Source organism: Coturnix japonica, chromosome 3, assembly GCF_054131305.1.
Source record: "Coturnix japonica strain WE chromosome 3, WE-NBRP24, whole genome shotgun sequence".
Lineage (NCBI taxonomy): Eukaryota > Metazoa > Chordata > Aves > Galliformes > Phasianidae > Coturnix > Coturnix japonica.
Window position 1 is genome coordinate 30121246 of NC_140665.1, and position 16770 is coordinate 30138015.

General features: G+C 63.4%; 1 protein-coding gene across 2 annotated transcripts; it reads right to left on the minus strand.

The window, feature by feature from the left end:
- Positions 1-884: 884 nt before the first annotated feature.
- Positions 885-14477, minus strand: LOC107311341 (uncharacterized). 2 transcript variants are annotated; one of them, XM_085543203.1, is made up of 32 exons: positions 13921-14477; positions 13122-13229; positions 11806-11958; positions 11271-11402; positions 11001-11192; positions 10840-10923; positions 10598-10716; positions 10376-10490; positions 10051-10137; positions 9744-9859; positions 9512-9662; positions 9209-9300; positions 8922-9000; positions 8691-8813; positions 8327-8583; positions 8082-8205; positions 7766-7948; positions 7404-7559; positions 6612-6832; positions 6137-6314; positions 5859-6005; positions 5342-5692; positions 4988-5107; positions 3425-4798; positions 3268-3348; positions 3089-3175; positions 2898-2989; positions 2743-2828; positions 2536-2602; positions 2156-2316; positions 1567-1716; positions 885-1308 (listed from the first exon to the last, which is right to left on the minus strand). In XM_085543203.1, the coding sequence occupies exons 1-32, from the start codon at positions 14332-14334 to the stop codon at positions 1082-1084; spliced, it is 6027 nt and encodes a 2008-aa protein (XP_085399329.1). In that variant the 5' UTR covers positions 14335-14477; the 3' UTR covers positions 885-1081. The 2 variants fall into 2 exon arrangements, with proteins under 2 accessions (XP_085399329.1, XP_015713295.1); XM_015857809.3 differs by lacking the exon at positions 4988-5107.
- Between the last annotated feature and the right edge of the window lie 2293 nt (positions 14478-16770).

The following is a 16770-nucleotide window of genomic DNA, read 5'->3' on the forward strand; positions in this document are numbered from 1 at the left end:
TCCTCGGCCCCGCGCCGCTCCTCTCTTCCCATTAAGGCAGCGCAGCGCGCACGGGCCGGGAGGAAAACAGGTGCCCGAGCCAAGAGCCGGAGCCAAGCGTGGGCCAAAGCCTCGGCGCCTCCCGCCTCCTCGCAGCCCCACGAAGCCCCCGCCGGGCCACGGCCGCCCCTCGCCGAGCCCGGCCCCAGCCGCGGGGACGGAGCGGGGCGCTGCGGTGGGGAAGCGGCTCCCCCCGCCGTGCGGAGCTGGGCGGCAGCCAGCACGGCTATTTTAAGCCCCGTCCTGCGCCTGCGGACGAGAGCCTGAGCCGCGGATCCCGCTCGGGCTCCCGGCCCCGGCAACTTCCCCTTTTTGGCCAGCGCTGGCGCACAGCAGTATCTGCACGAGCCGCTTCTTCCTCTTCCTCACAGCCAGGAACCGAAGGCTGGAGCCAGCACGGCCCAGGCAGCAGCTGCCCTGCCCAGCAGCTGCGGGAGCAGCCCGGGTGTCCGTGCGATGAGCCGAGCTGGGGCACACCACGGGACCCAGTTCCTCGGGGGGTGCCAGGCACCGAGCCCAGCCCTGACAGCCGCTTCACAGAATCAATCACAGAATGACCCGGGTTGGAAGGGACCTCAAGGATCATGTAGTTCCAACCCCCCTGCCTGGCAGGGCCACCAAACATACACCTTTACAAGATCAGGTTGCCCAGGGCCCCGTCCAACCTGGTCTTGAACACCTCCAAGGACGGGGCATCCACAGCCTCCCTGGGCAGCCTGTTCCAGGGCCTAACCACTCTCCTAGTAAAGAACATCCCTCTAACATTCCCCAGCAGGCACCGCCACCCTCCTTGGCGAGGCCCCAGAGCCCCGCTGCAGGCTGCATGAAGAAGCTCCCAGACCAAATGTCTATCGGTTTTTTAATAAAAACAACCCTCCCACCCATTCCTGTACTGCGTGTGGGGAGCACCCTGTGCCACTAAGGGAAGCCGGGGTGCAGTGCAGCTTCCCCCCAGGGAGGGGGCGAGCGGTGTGAGCTGGTGCTGAGAGCAGACATGGTGCGAGGAGGGCACCTGAGAGGAGGAGAACGGACAGGCTGCAGGTCACTCCTTCTTCCCAAAGAACTTCTTGAAGACAGATTTGTTCTTGGGGCGAGGGATCTTCTCCGCTAGCACGTCCTGTGGGCTCCCCGGCCGGGCCACGAAGGAGTGGCAGCGTGCCCTGGGCATGGCTGCTGCTTGCTCACTGATGTACAGCGTGACCGAGTAGCTGCTTCCAGCCTCCGGCGGCTCCTGGGGCACGGCCACGGGCACGATCTTCTGGTAGGTGGCTGTGGGAGGGAGCAGTGAGCGGGGATGGGGATACCAGCTGGGGCAGGTGACTGCAGGACAAGGGCACTGGTGCCATCTCCTGGCAGTGACAGCCAAGCCAGCACCTACCCCCAGAGCTTCGGCCTGGTTCAAGGTGCAGAAGATGCCTCCTGGTGGGACAGGTGACCCACCCCACCACCTCTGCCACTCCAACCAATGCCTATGGGTGGGATGGGGACTGCTGGGCAGGGCTGCCCCACACGTGTGCACTGCCATACCTGATGTGAAGGAGTAGGATCTCCGCTTGTTGGCCACCAGCCCGTAGTCATCGTCTGGGCAGCTGTTGTCCCACAGCCCAGGGGACATCCTGGGTGACCACTGCTGTTCCCTGGACCCAGCTGCATGGCTGGCGGCCCCACAGACATCCTCTGAAGCAGAAAAAAGACACGTTGGGGGAGCAAGACACCTGGGAGATGCACACTCAAGTGGAAACATGCTCTATAAGAGCGAGTTGCCTTGACTCAAATGCAAGACACCGACACAACACTGTGACACAAGCCAAGGCACCTCAGGACAACCTGGTACCACCCCCAAAGAGCACAGAGAAACCCACTGGTATCCCCAGGCAGGGAACTGTTCCTTCTCATCCCCATTCCTTGGCAAGAGACCCTGGGACTCCTCACCCACTCCCCACCGCCTTCCAGCCTGATCTGCAGACTACAGCTTCCTCCAGGGCTGTTCCCTTCACAGCCCTCAGAGCTGCGCAGAGGAGGCAGGGGGCGCTGCGTGCAGGGCTGTATGTGGGCAACAAGTGGGGGAGACTCTATGGGCCCTGGATGTAGGAGACCATCAAGGTAAGGAAGTCACCTGCTGCCACTGTCCCATCGGATGGGCCATCTTGGGTGCCCAGCGGCTGTTGCAGACGGGTGTTGGAGCGGGGCAGCACCACGATCTCCGGGCTCTTGGCAGTCATGGCCTGGTGGTGTCCCTGCAGGTGGGGGCTCCCGGGGCTGGGCACCTTGTTGAACCTGGAAAGGAGCAGAGATGTACCAGGTAGGCTTGATGGAGCTCAAAGCTTCTATGGAAGGGCCAAGGGGAAGAAGCAGCTAGTACCCACTGACCCAAAGTGCCTAATGGCACACTACTGCCATGGTGTGGGTTGCCAGATGCAGTGAGCGGAGAGCAGCACCCACCATCAAGCACAGCGCAGAGCCGCCCCAGGAGTTGGCTGGCCCCTGGCTACTCACCCCCCAGCAGCCCTGGGGCTCTCGATGCACTGTGTCGCTGCCTGAAAGTAATCCACTTCAGGGAAACCTGGTGAGCAGCAAACAGCACGTTGGGGCACAGAGGCACTAATCAGCAGCCAGGGATGCACTCTGGCTGTCCCCATCCTGCCAGCTCCAAGGGCTGTAGGCAGGGTGCCTGCTCCTCATGCCCACCCAGGGGCCACTCACCTGAGTTCTGCTGCAGCTTGGAGACCCATTCATCCATGAGGGGCTGGGAGGGGGCCCTCAGGAGATACTCGGAGCCATCCCGCAGCCTGGGAGAGGAGAATAAGTCAACAGCAAGACCAGCACGCCTTGCAGATGGATGCCATCTCTGTACTCACTGCAGCCTAAAGCAGTTGGTCTTCTTCATATACTCGGTGTCTGGTGTGCAGATGGCTCCGGAGAGGTTCAGGGGAAGGGCCACCACAGAGCTCTGCACCACAGGGAGGGCAGCAGCAGAGGTGAGACATGCAGCATTCAGTTCCCTGAGTGGGGAAAGGTTCCCCCCTCTCCACAGCCCACAGCACTGTACCTTGATGCTGTCTCTGCGGTCCTGGTAGAAGCACAGCGTCTGCCTCATCAGCACGGCATGGAAGAGGCCCCAGGTACGGCAGCTCGCCTGTAGGATGCGGGTGGGGATGGCTGTGATGTGGAGTGGCTGCTCACCCCACAGCCTCAAGCCCCAGCACCCCACTCCTAAAGCAGCCATACCTTTCTGCCGCCCGCCTGCAGCACGTGCTTCCTTTCCAGCGTCCCCTCCATCATCTGGAACTCCACTCTCCCAGGGGCAGCCTGCAAGCAGATCAGAGCAGCACCTGGTGAAGCTGTGCTGGCTCAGCCCAGGGCAGATTCCCAGCCCAGCACTGACCTTGCTGCCCTCTCTCTCATCTTCCCGCTGCCTGTGTCGATCCCACACGCTGGGGCTGTCCAAGGGGGCTGTGGACGATGGCTCTTCCAAGCATGGGGTGACCCCATGGCTCTTCTCCGCAGGCGGGCTGTGCAGGAGCTGGGCGGCACTGGGCAGGGTGAACTTGGCCACCAGCACGTTGTTGGCTGCTGAGAGGATGAGGGGCCCGCCAGAGGTGTCGGAGCTGGGGGGGCTGCATGCTGTGTGGCTGGGTGCCCGCCGCTCACCCGCCCCATCCCAGATGGCCTGCAGCTCCTCCTCCTCCTCCTCAAACTGCCCGTGGGGAGGGTGACACACCTTGGATCCCAGCGCCGGGCTGGGGGGCTGCGGGGGGCCCAGTGCCCACTCAAAGACAGAGAGCTGGGTGGGGGCAGCAGGGGAAGTACAGGCAGCGCTGAGGACTGCTCCTGCCCTGCCCGCGGTACCGGTGGGGGATGGCCCTGGTTCCAGCCGAGCAGCTTCGCGATGCCTGGTCCCGCTGCCAGGGCTGCCATCCCGGTACGAGCGGGTGGCCAACATGTCCCACTCCCGGCTGCTGACATGGGCTGGCCGGCTTGGCCTAGAGTCCAGGATTCCCTCACCAGCACTGCTGGGTTGCCGCGGGCTGCCGTGCTCCTCCAGGCTCCAGGCCTTGTGACGGCCATAGCTGGGGTTGAAGCTCACCTCTTCAAACCACGTTCCTTGCTCGCCCTTAGGAGTCTTCCCCAGATCTTGACTCTGTCCCCCCGTGCCCTCCTCCTGCTGCCTGGCCTTGCAGCTGGGCTGCCAGAGCTGCACTCCCGTGCCCTGCCTCTCCTCCCGTGCTGATGCGTCCCGGAGGCACCCCAGGTCCTTGGGCAGCTCCAGGCTCAGCACGGAGCCCAGAGCAAGCTGGGGACACGTGGGTTTCGACCCTGGGGAGATGCAACGGGGCTGGGGGTGCCTGGGGGCCGCCCCGCACTCAGCATCTATGTCCCGTACCAGGGGGTTCTTCACGTAGAGCAGCAGCTCCCCGAGAGGGGGGCTGGGGGCTGCCCCCGCCGCCTTCCTGCGGCCACACTTGAGAGGCCATGTGTTGGTGGGGCCACGTCGCTCCTCAGGTGGGGGCTGCAGGGAGCTGGAGCCCATGATGCCCTGCAGTGTCAGCAGCCGTGCCTGCTCAGCCCTCGCCCGCTCCCTCCGCTGCAGGCTGTTGAAGAGGGACCCAGCCCCAGCTTTGGGCAGGGTGTGTGAAGATGGTGATGTACCAGTGCTGGGTGCTGGTGGGCGGCAGGATGCGGCAGGTGGTCGCTTTGCTGGCTGCGGTGTGCTGGAACTCTTCCTGGCTTTCTCCCCATAGCTCTCCTCCTGTGGTGCCTGTGGACACAAAGGAGCAGGCGGGTGAGGGCTGTGCTCCCAAAACACTTGCACAGCGCTGGGCACAGCACATTGTAGGCAGCAGCTCGGCCTGGAGGAGCTGTGGCACAGCAGGGCAGCATAGACCTAGAGCGGGTGGGTTCACACCATGCAGCCACTGCCCCACATGCAGCCTTCCCGGGCTGTTACCTCTTCCAGCAGCTGGTGAGGCAGCTTTCTCTTTCGCTTTAAACTACCCCAAGTGTTTCCTAAAAGCCCCTGGCAACGCTTCCAAAGGGTTTTAGAGCCCGAGGATTTAGTGGCAGGGAGCTGAGCAGCAGGAGAAAGATAGAGAGAGGTGAGGGAAGTGCGAGGTGAGGAGCTTTAGCCAAGGGAGTGCAGACAAGCGGGTGGCACAAGCTCGTCCTCAGCCCTTGGGAATCACTCAGAATGCAGCAGACTTAGGCCTGGGGACAACCCAACCAGGTGCTGCCATGGGAGACACCCTATGAGCCCCCGGCACAGCTCCCCATGGTCCTGCACTTATGGTGCAGCCCCACGTACCGTCCTTGGAGCCTCCTCAATCTGCACCTTCTTCTTCTCACCCTTCTTGCTGATGCTTAGGATCAAGTTGACAGTTCCTCCCAGCCCACTGGGGCCCCGTGGTGGCAGCAGCAGCGTAGAGGTCTCAGAGGAATCCCAGGCCAGAGCCTCTTCAGGGGGTCCCAAGTTGCTAAGTTCCCCCCAGCTCTCCTCCCCTCTCAGTGGCATGTCTGAGACAGGCAATGCTGGAAGGGAGCCCGCTGCTCCCACCAGCACCTGTGGCTCTGGACCTGGCACAGGTGTGGGGAGGGAGCAGAGTGTGATCCTGTCTTGGCTGAGGATGCTCTCCTGAGCACACGGGGCACACTGCTCCTGGGGATTAAATGGAAAGAGACGGTAGAGTAAAGGTTGCTCTGTTTCAAGACAATCCTCCCCTTGTCCTGCCTGAAGCACCAGGTGTCCCAGGCCATGACACATTCATCATCTATTTCTGTGCCACCGGCTCCACCCAGAGCTCTCAGTGCAGCTGGGTGCTCACCTGTCCAGCAGGGGATGCTCTCAAGGGGCTCTCTGGATCCTTCCTGTCCTCCTGCTTGTTCCCAGTGTCCCGCTGATGCCTCTGCGCTCGCCAGCGCACCAGCACCCAGCCCAGCATGCTCTGCAGCTCCTCCAGGCGCTCTTGGATCTGTGAGGATGGAAAGGAGGCTCTGGGTGGCTTGCAGGGACCCTGTACCATTCACCAGGCTCCGTGCCCACAGCCTGCTCTCTCCTCCGGGTCTGCTCCAGCAGGATGCTGAGAGGCTGCCCACCACTTACCATTGCACTCAAGTTGTGCTCCTCAGCCACCAGCTGCTGCCCTGCAGCTGCCAGCTTCTCAAACTCCTTCAGCTTCCCCTCGATTTTCCTTTCCAGCTCCTCACACTGGGGCTCCAGGAGACCATGGCTGCTTGGGCTCTCTGAGAAGATCTGAGCCCGCGTGTCCTCTGTCCAGGAGCTGAGGGCACAGGAAGAATAGGCTAAGGTACAGACCAGCTCAGCCCTAGGGAAGCCATTCCTGACCTGTCCTCATCTCCTAGCGGATGTGGTTTCTAATCATATAAAGTATCCCAAAAGCTGCCGGTGGCTGTTCCTCAGCTGAGCTGAGTGACATGAGATCTTATAAATGATGTCTTGGCCCCTGACTCTGGTTCCAGTACTGCTTACATACATGTCAGCATCCCCAACTCTGGCAACATCAGACAGTCAGCACCACTGCCACAAAGGTAACCCCCAGCAGCTCACTGCCACTTACATCATGGCCAAGTAATCCCTGAAGAAGTGCCGCAGCTGACCAGCCTGCTGCACGTGGGCACGGGTCTCCTGCAGCAGCTCCTGCAGCTCTGCCCACAGCTGCAGCGTGCGCTGCGCCTCCCGGCCAATGGGGCACAGATGTGCAGGGCAGAGCTCTTGCAAGCGGGAAGCTTTCTTCTCCAGCTCCTCCAGCTTCCCCTGCAGGCCCTCTGACACCTCACGCTGGAGACCAGAGAGAAAAAGTGATTTAGGATGTTTAGCGTGACATAGTAATGAACTCCCAACTCGTAGCCTCAGCACGAGATCCACTTTACGTGCTGGTTAGAATGCACCCAACCCATCCCATTTCCCACTGCACAAAAAGGCTGGGGCAGTGCTACTCTCTGCAGCCAGGATGGGCTCTCCTGCACCTTGTGATGCAGGGATGGAGAGGAGCACATCAGCAGGGATGTGGGGGCTCTCTTAGGGCATGGAGAGAGCGATGCTGCATCGAGAGGATGAGCAAAGCAAAGGGCTGCGGCTACCCTGCATGCCTGCCTGAGTCACCTCCCCACTGACAGAAAGATGAGCGAGGCACTGGCAGCCGGGTGCTGGCACATGGGAGCTGACGTAAGTGCTCTCCCTTCCCTGGCCCGAGCTGGGCTCTGCTGGAAAATTCCAGCCTGGACACTGCAGTGTGCCAAGGTTGACGACACCTGGGCCCCCAGAGGCCAGCACCTCCCCAGGATGGCCTCATCCAGCCCCGACACCTCTCCACCAGGCACTCAGTTGGCCACGGTGCTCTCAGGCTCACCTCCATGTCCTGCTGCCGGCTCTGCAGGCCCTGCAGACCCGGGAGGTCCTTCTCACTTTTCACTGTAGTGAAACTCTTCTCTGCTTGGGCAGTGTCATGAGCCAGGGCCTTGGCTTCGCAACAAAGGGCCTCCAGGCGTGGGGACACCTCTGCCACCTGGGTGGGCAGGAGGAGGGAGATGAGCCCCAGTGCAGCTGTAGCAGCACAGGAGGGATGGGAATACCCTCCTGTTACAACACTGATCCCATCTGTGCCCCACAGGAACGAGTCAAGGTGCACTCCCCATCCCAACTAGGTGGTACATCCAGCTGTGGGTGGACAATGTGGGTGGCACCCCTCAGCCCTCGCGTCCCGTCTCCTACCAGGCGCTCCAGGCTTTCCGTCTCCGCTGCCACCTCCACAACCCGCTCACGCTCCTTCACCGCACTGTTCAGCATCTCCACAGCCTCCTGCAGCTCTCCCAAAGGACTGCTCACCTCGCTGTCTTCAGCCTGGGCCGAGAGCAGGGGAAAAGCCCTCTGCAAGCCATGATGCCTGCTCCCTGGCTGAAGCCAAGAGACACTGGGTGTGAGTGAAGTGGGGAGTTACCCTCTAAGCAGCCAGGCTGGAGAGGGGCCCCCTAGGGTCTCCCTGCCTGTCACAGACCAACCCTTGGGCTGGTCCATCCTCACTGCTCACCGCCGCAGGTCCCTGCCGGTTCCGTGACTCCTCCTCTTGCAGGTTCTGCAGGAACTCAGACAGCACCAAGGAGTCTCGCAGGTCAGCAGCTCGGCGCCGCAGTGCTGACTGTACTCGTGCCAGCCTATAGGGACACGTGTCTGACATGGGGGACAGGACCCTCTGCAGCTCCTCAGGTAGAGCTTCCATCTGCCTCCTTACCCACCCTGAGACCAGGGAGGACACAGCCCACCCTTGCTACTCACTTCTCCTCCACCATCTCCACCTTCCTCTGCATCTTCCTTGCTCCCTCGTGTTCCACAGATGTCTCGCTCGCTGCCTCCTCTCGCAGTGCCTGGAGCTTGAGGCTGCACAGCATGAGCTGCCTCTCCAGCCGGTCTGTCCCCTCCAGGTCCCGGCGCAGCTCTGTGGGACTTCGCATAGGGGCTGGCTCTGAGAGCGACCCGGCCACAGCTTGCAGCCATCGTTCAGCACGGTCCAGCTCCCCCACCAGCCTCAGTGCCTGTGGGGACAGCAGGGAGGTAGGAACAGCCCCACCACTGGCTTTGAGACACCCAGGGGTACAGAGAGCCCTGCCATGGGTCCCAACATACAGGCGATGCTGCTCACCTTATCGATTTCCTGCAGCACTGCACCATTCTCCTGGTGCTTCTTCTGCAGGTCCTCCCACAGCTCACCCAGCTCCCGCAGCATGGCCTCTACCTGCGGGCTGCCCACTGCCTCCTGCCCCTCCTGGAGGGGAAACAGCGGTCAGGACAGCCCTGTCCAGTGACCCCCTGCTGCCCCGTGCCAGATGGGGCTCAGCCCCAGTGCTGGAGCTGTGATCCAGCATTGCCCTACCTGGCAGGCATCCTGCACCTGGGCTGCCATTGGCCGTGTGCCCTGCTCTGCTTCTGCCTCTGCAGGGATTCTCTTCTTCCTGCAGGGAAAGGGCAGTCAAGCATGGGAAACCCCCTCCTTCAGGCTTCACTGGGAATGAAGGGTTTGGGACTGCCACGGGGTCCCCCGCAACCCAAGCACATTTGTGCCCCCTATGGAGGAACTTTAGATGCAAGCGACAAGCTGGGTCCTAGGAGGTGCCCCTCTGTTCCCATTCCACTGTCGACAGGTACCTCCCAAGCCCATACCTCTTGCTGTCCCCTCCTGCTGCTGCAGGTCTGGGGCTGCTCCTTTCGCCTTGCACGTGCTCCACCATCTTCCTCGCCATGTCCTTCTGCACCTACGGCACAAAAGGACCCATACCTCCTTTGCCCAGCCCAAAGTGTGCTTAGCTTTGTATGATTGAGGGGCTCATTGCTATGGCTCTCTGTATCCCAACCCTGGCTGAGTGACAGGGTTTGGCCAACAACCAAATTCCCACAGGCTTGTTTGTCTCCCTGCTGCAGAGCCCTGGAGATGCTGGGGCAGCGGGGCTCAATTGCCATGCTCACCGTGACACCAGGACCTCTCTTCTGTCTGTCTCCTGTGTTTTTCCCCTCTGACTCCTGGACACTAACACGTCCACAAGGCTCAGTGATCACAGCCACAGCTTCACTCCCTGGGAAACTACTTGCTGGAGCCAGTGCCAGAGCCTTCTCATTCCTGGAAAGGAGCAGAGTGCAGCGTAGTATTGAGGGCACAAGATGGACTGAAGCTCAGAGAGCAAGGTGGGAGCTGCGCTACCTCAGTGCCCGCTGGAGCTGGGCCCAGTTCTCTTTCACATCTCGGTGCTTGGCAGTGACACGAGCTGCCAGGCTGGGCTGCAGGCTGAGCAACTGGGACACAGTCACATCCAGCATCTGGAGGACAAGGAGCAGGCAGGGAGCAGTGGCAGGACTGCTGAGGGATGTGGTGGCTGTTTGTCTCCCCGCTGTCCCCCAGGGCATCTTCCCCATGCAATATGCCATGGGTGCCAGAGCTGACCTGGAAAGACACGTGAACCCATCTGCCAGGATGCTACCCAGGCTTGGAGGATGAATGCTGCACTTACCATCACTTGGCTGGCTATGTCCCTGACATCCTGATCCCGGCCTATCTCAGCTTCCCCTTGCTTCCCCACACTGCAGACACTCCTCCACTGCAAGAAGAAGCTACAGTCAGTGGTGAGAGAGGGACAGGACCTGCTGACATGTCAAACATATGTTGACCAGTAAAGCTGTGCTTGCTGTGCTGGACTCTCATCCCACACTGAGCTCTGTTCCCCAGATCCCTGAACTCAGCACGGCAGCCTTCACACAGGGCATGAGAACGGGGTGCACCCCACCCAACTTCATTCTGCACGGGGCTGTGTGGTCCTGGGGTTCGAGTGCCAGTACCTTGGCATGGATTGCATCCAGCAGGGCATCCGCTTGCTGCAGGAAGGCAGCAACATCCAGGGCCATCTGCAGAGCCTCGTGGTGCTCCTTCAAGGTCCCCTGCAGCCGCAGCCACCTGCACAGATGGGAAGGCAGAGGTGAAGGGTGACCTGTACCACGGAGCTGGCTGCACCAGCAGGAATTCCAACTGTGCCCTGCACAGCCCATGCTGTCTCTGCTCACATCTTATTGAGGTGCTTGCGCCGGGTAGAGATGCTCCTGCTCTCACTTTTGCCTTGTTTCTCTAGCTTCTGGGCTAGGCTATTAAGCTCCTCATGCAGGCTCTGGAACTGCTGCTCCTCCTGCACACGTAGAGACAGAAAGAAGAGACAGAGGTGTGAGGCTTCATTTGCAGGCTGGAAGGGGGAGATGGAGTGGGTTGAGAGGCTGAGCTCTCCCAAAATCAACCCCCATCAGTCTCCCACCTGCTTCAAGTCGAGGATGCGGCGGGTGAGCTGAATCTTGTCCGGGCTCTCCTGCAGGAGGGCTGCCAGGGAGGGCTTCTCCTCCTGGGACAGGGGAGGCTGTGAGCAGGTGGGGACACAGCCAGTGTCCCACCCCAGGGCATGCTGCCCACAGCCCGCACCTTGCTCCGTATCCAGGCCTCCAGCCGCTCTGCCTTTCTGCCGAAGTCCTGCAGGCTGCGCAGCCCGCCCAGGGCCCGGCTCTGGTTGGCAGCTGTCTGTTTCAGGAGCTGCCACTGTTCCTGCAGGGCCAGCAGCTGCCTCCGTACTGCATCAGTGCCGGGACTCGGCCCACACATCAGCTGCTCACCCATCTGCAGGGCCACAGTCAGCACCAGGGGCCGCCGGTGCTGTGCCCCACTGTGAGAGCTTGGGGTTGGTGGGGAGCTCACCTGGTTGAGCTTTATCAACGTGTTCTCAAAGTCCTTCATCTCTCTCTGCAGGGTCTGAGCTGCCTGTACCCAGTCCTGGAGGTCACAGCCATCCTTCAGGTCCCGCAGTTTGCCTCGCACCCAGCCTTCTGCCTGCAGCACAGGAAGAGCCGTGTGTGTGTGGATGCCTCTAACAGAGCACATGGACTCAACCCACCCTGGCACAACGGGGCAGGATGGCAAGGAGCCGCCTTCCCTGCCTGCTCCGTCCCAACGGGAGCAGCTCCTCGCCCCCACTTCCTCCCTGCTGCCCATTCCCATGCTGCTGGGGAGGGAACAGATGAGGAGGAAGGCGGGAAGGCGCCCGCACACGTGGGGAGGAAGCAGGGCCCGCTGCGGGCTGACCCCCTCTCCCGGGGCTGACAGCCAGGCGGAGGCGGCCAAGCATGATCTCACGCCGCAACAATGGCTCCGCTCGAGGCTGCTGCGCAGCTCTTCCCTCCCCACCGCCCGCATGGAGGGCAGCCGGCCCCAACCCACACCCTGCCAGGCTCACCTGCAGCACCTCCCGGTTGAATTGGGCCAGTGGGGGGCTCGGCTCGGGCACGAATGGGGGTCCCACAGCAATCTGCCCACTGCTTCTTGCTGCCACCAGCTCCTTGCTCCTGGGGCTCTCCCTGTGGGGTGCTGCTGGGGGGGCTCCCGCCAGCTGGAAAGCAAAGGGGGGTCAGAGTGCTGCCCCATGGCCCCGCACACCGCCTCCAGGACATGCACGTGGTTTGGAAGCCTGGCTCAGCTCCGTGGGCCTGCCTCAGCCCTCTGTTCACCGCCTCAACAACATGTTTGAAGTCCTGTCGGCCCATTCCCAGGCCTGGGTCCCAGGCACCACACTCACTGCTCCTCCAGCACACACAGTGCACGTGCCCACAGCATGGTGGCACCCCAGGGGTGCTCCTGAGTCACCCCATGGAGGATGGAAGGGCACAAAGCGACCCAAGGAGACCCCTGCTCCAGGAGAAGGGAGAAGCGCGGCCTCTCCCTGGGGCCCGGCGCTGACGAAACACTCTGTCAAGGCTCCAGCTCCGCCGGGGGCCATGGCGAAGGTCAGCCAGCACGAGGGGCTGGCCCCACTCCAAGCACGGCCCTGGGCCCAGCTGCACGGAGCTGGGGGGAGCACAGCCACCCGGAGCTCATTCCCAGCATGGCGGCTGGGCCACACCGCTCCCAGGGAAGGTGCTACCCCCAGCCCTGTCACAGCTGAGCACCACGGGAAGCACCAGGCCACCCCAAGCTGGAGCTGATTTCACTTCATGCCAGGTCTGGCCACTCCAGCCTCCAGCTCACCCCATGCATGGAGGAGATGCGAGGCCCTCCGCCCCACAGCTGGCTGCTCAGGTAGCACAGGGCAGCGGTCCCCTCCAAGGATCCAGTGACAGCACGCCTGCCCGCTGGCACCTCATGGGAGTGAGGTTCAAGGCAGGGCAGTGGCTGCAGGCTCCCTAAGCACTGTGGCATGTGCTGCCCTGCTGATGACATGGGAGCTGCATTTCAAAGCCTTTCTGCCTAACCACAAGTACTACAGAAGTACTTTCTTTTTCTCTCTCCCTCTCTCTTTTGTGTTTTGTTTTCAATAGCAGCACAGATTCTCAGGCCCTCCTGCAGCTCTGATATCTTCAGCCTCTGGACACAGCAGCAACCCATAACCCACTGCCTCTAGGGGCCACAAACCCAGAGCCAGCCCCACTGTGCCCACTGGCCCCATGCACGTCCCCGAGGTTCCCTCTGCCTCATTTCTGAGCAGACTCCTCGGCAGCAAACCCACAGCTCTGCCTGTCAGCCCCAAACCATGCACTCGACGCTCCGGATACGTACCATACCAAAAGGGGAACCTCTGTCCATGGGTGAGCAGAAACCAGCGGAGCGGGGGCTGCCAGCCTCATGCTTCTCATCCTCAGCATCCACATCCTTCCTGAGAAAGACCTAGAGGAAGGTCAGGCAGGTTCCCATCAGCATCCCAGCGGTCACGGCACCTGGTTCCAGCCGCTCCTTGCCCAGGCAGGTGCCCCCCGCATCCCCGCGGGGCCGACCCCCGCTCTCAGCCGCACACCGAGCCGAGCACACGGCGCTGCCTTATATGAGCGCGGGGAGAACCTCGGCCGCTGCCCGGAGCTGTACGCGTGCCGGAGGGAGCGGCGCGGCTCCGCCTGGCCTTTATTGGCAATGCAGAGCGCGGCTGGCAGGGCGCTGCGCGGCTCCTCCGGCGCTGTCCGGCCGCGGTCGCACCGCAGCGGGATCCCCGTTCCCGCACGCGGGGGTCACGGCGCCGCCGGGCCGGGGCGCGGAGGGCGGCCGACAGGCTCCGTCCCGCTCCCGGCGGGGGCAGCGGCCTCGTCCCGGCCTCCGTGAGTCACTTCCCTTCTCCCGGCCTCGGTTTCCCCTCTGGTCAAAGCGGGGGGGGGCGAGTTCCCGGCTCCCCGCACGCGGCCGCATCCCGAGGGCCGAGCCCCGCTCCTTCCGCAGCCCCGGCGACAGCCCCGAGCCCAGCCGCCCCGCGTCCCCGAGCCCTAAGAACCGCGGCAGGGCCCGGCAGCCGGCACGGCAGCCCCGGGACAAGCCGCAGCTCCGGGACCCGGCGCCGCGCCCGCGGGGCTGGACTCGGGGCACGCTTTACCTTGACGTGTGCCGTCCCCGCTCCGCTGTTGTTGTTGTTGTGGTTCCTCTCGCCGCCGGCCCGGGCGCGGTCCCGCGGTGCCCCCGCGTCCCCCCCGTGCCAGTTGGACAGCGTGATCCTCTTGATGGAGCGCGCCAGGGCGCCGCGGCTCACCCTGTCCTCCTCGCCGCCCCCTCCCGGGCCGGTGCCGGTGCCGGTGCCGCGGGGCTGCTCGCGGGGTCCGGCCCGCGCCTGGGCCAGGTACAGGGAGATGCGCTGCTCCAGGCCGGCACGGAGCCCGCGGCGGCCGTCCAGCGCGGAGGCGAGGGCGATGCCGGGGCAGGGGTCGGCGGAGAACTCGGCGGCGCACTTGGGCACGGAGAGCTTGGTGCTGATGGTGAAGGGCTGCACCTTCCTGGCCGTGCTGCCCGACATCGTCCCGCCGCCCGCCGCCGGAGAGAGGCTCCGGGACGGGCGGGCGGCCGGGGAGGAGCCCGGTCCCGCGGCGGCGGCGCGGCTCCCCCTCTCTCCGTTCCCGGCCGGCTCCTTCCCCGGCGCGGGCGCGGCGGTGCCGGGGCGGGCGGCGCGGCGACGGGGCCGCCCCTTCCCGCGGGGGCTGTCAGCGGGGCGGCCCCGCGGCGGGGGGCGGCGGCGCGGGGGGCGGTGGCGCGGCGGCCATGGCCGGGACGGGCTCTGCCTCCGGCCGCTCCGCCGGCCCCTCCGCCCCCGCCGGGGCGCGTCCCCTCCTCCGGGCCGGGCCCTCCTCCCGCGGCGTGCGGGGCAGGGCGAGGCGAGGCGAGGCGGTCGGGGAGCCCTCGGGAAGGGCGGCCTCAGGCGTCCGCCTTCTTGTGCAGGTTGAGGATGCAGAGCAGGCAGGTGAGCAGCGCCTGGCGGCTCTCCCGGGAGCGCAGCCGGCGCCCCAGACGGCGGAGCGGCGGCAGGAGGCGCTTGCGGGCCAGCTGCAGCAGGCGGGAGAGCAGCGAGAGCAGCAGCGGGGCGGCCAGCGGCACGGCGGGCATCGCGGACACCGCCGAGCTCCGGAGGCGGCGGACCCGGGCACAGCGGCGCCGGGACGGGAGCGGGTGGGAGCTGGGACGCAGCGCTGGGGCCGCCCCCTCTCGGCCGCTCTCGGCGCCCTGAGGGTCCCTCCTTTGGAGGAGCCCGTCCCGTTCAGCCCTACGTGCGCCGCGGCCGCCCCGAATGGCAGTGCCCCCCGAATGGTACGGGCGTCCGGGCGGCGACGAACGCCAATAATACCGAAAAGCAGCTGCCCGTTTAAATGCCCCCTCCTCCTACACGCCTTCTGTAAGCGATACGGCCCCGACACATCTGTTGGTGGCGGTGCGGGGAAGGAGGGGGCGAGGGTGGACCGACACCTGCCCTAGGCGCGGTGCGTGCTGCGGGATGGCGCTGGCTCTGCACTGAGGCTCCTGAGGGCATAAAATACTCCTCTGTGTCACTCTGTGCTGCCGAGTGCCACGCAAGGGACGGGAGTGTACACACATGGGGCAGGGAAACACCGAGTGATGGGGATGCCGGTGGGGAAGGGGTTCAGCTAGGGGTTTCTATTGGGTTCAGCTGCACAACGGGCCCGCAGGCTGGGGGAGTGTGGGCAGGAAGGCCTGTCGTACATGTCGGTGCCCCTCCGCTTCCTCCTGCATCCAACCTTTGTTGTGCTCCCGGTGGCTGTCTGACCACGTTTCCTCCCCTTGTTCCCCTCCAAAGCCCTGCCAGGAGCTTGCTCTTGGCTCCTGCTTGAGCAGAACTTTGGAACATAAACAAAGGACTGAAAGCCCCCACTCACTTTCCCCATCTTGGCTCACTTGCGCAAGCTGCCCTTCATCCTGAGAGCCCGTTCGGGTGGCCCAGCCGAGGTGACCTTTCCCAGCCCGCAGATCCCTCCTGGGGAGCTGGGGATGGATGAGGGAAAGGGCCAGCCATGCCTCAGTGCGGAGCTGCCACGTGCCTTGGTCAGAAATGGCTCTGGGAGCTGAGGGACATTGATGATGTCAGCCTCGAGACCAGCCTCATATCAGCCGTAGGACCAGCCTCCCACAGCCTTTGCTTCTGCTTGGGCTGGGGGTTCTCATTCTGTGCTGCCTCCAACCTTGTGGTAAAGGAGAGGCTTTGTGCCTCCTTAGCAGTGAATGTGTCCCCTTTTATTGGGGAGGCAGTACACAGACTGGAATGAGGCTCTGGGCTTTGCTGCTCTAACCCTGGGTGAGTCATTTCCTCTCTCTGTGCCTCGATTTCCCCTGTAGGCACCAATTGTGATGAATGAGAATGGAGATCTTATTCCCCACGGAGCTTTACCTATTGCCCCAGGAGAAAGGAAGGCACCGGCCAAGCACAGAGGTGATGCAGTGCCTGCCTGGGGGCACTCTGTTGGGCCTCAGGTGGGGAATGGAAAATCCTTTGTGAACAACAGGGCTGCAGTGTGCACCTGCTGCAGAACCTGCTCTATCCTGGGGCACAAGTGGAGAGCAGCAGGAGCAGTGGCTGCACTGTCACATCCCATGTCCCCTGTCTTTGCACAGTGCTCTGCTGCCAGCTTTGGGGACAGAGCCTCAGGATCCAAGGAGCCCAGCATGGCTGCCAGCTGTGCTGACCAGGAGGGCCCTCGGGAACACTCATGACAGTGGAGTGTGGCTCGGCGCAGGAGGAATGCCGGCCATTTCTGCTGGGGTGGGAGGCGAGCTCTATAAATAGCTTGTTTAACTCACTGCGTCCAGGCCCTGAAAGGCTCCAGCTCGCATGCATTCCCCTTTTCCTTGTGCTGTTGAAAAAGGCCAAATCCTGCAGCAGCCGGGTAGCACCCACAGCCCTGCCCATGGGTCCCCTTGCTTGGGGACAGATCTACGTTGTCCCTTG

Excerpts from the sequence above, each read along its gene's own strand:
- LOC107311341 (XM_085543203.1), bottom strand. The coding sequence starts at position 14,334 with ATGTCGGGCAGCACGGCCAGGAAGGTGCAGCCCTTCACCATCAGCACC. Across the intron at positions 9,663-9,743 it reads CAGCTCCAGCGGGCACTGAG|GAATGAGAAGGCTCTGGCAC; the intron begins GTAGCGCAGCTC and ends GCTCCTTTCCAG. Across the intron at positions 6,833-7,403 it reads GCCGGCAGCAGGACATGGAG|CGTGAGGTGTCAGAGGGCCT; the intron begins GTGAGCCTGAGA and ends TCTGGTCTCCAG.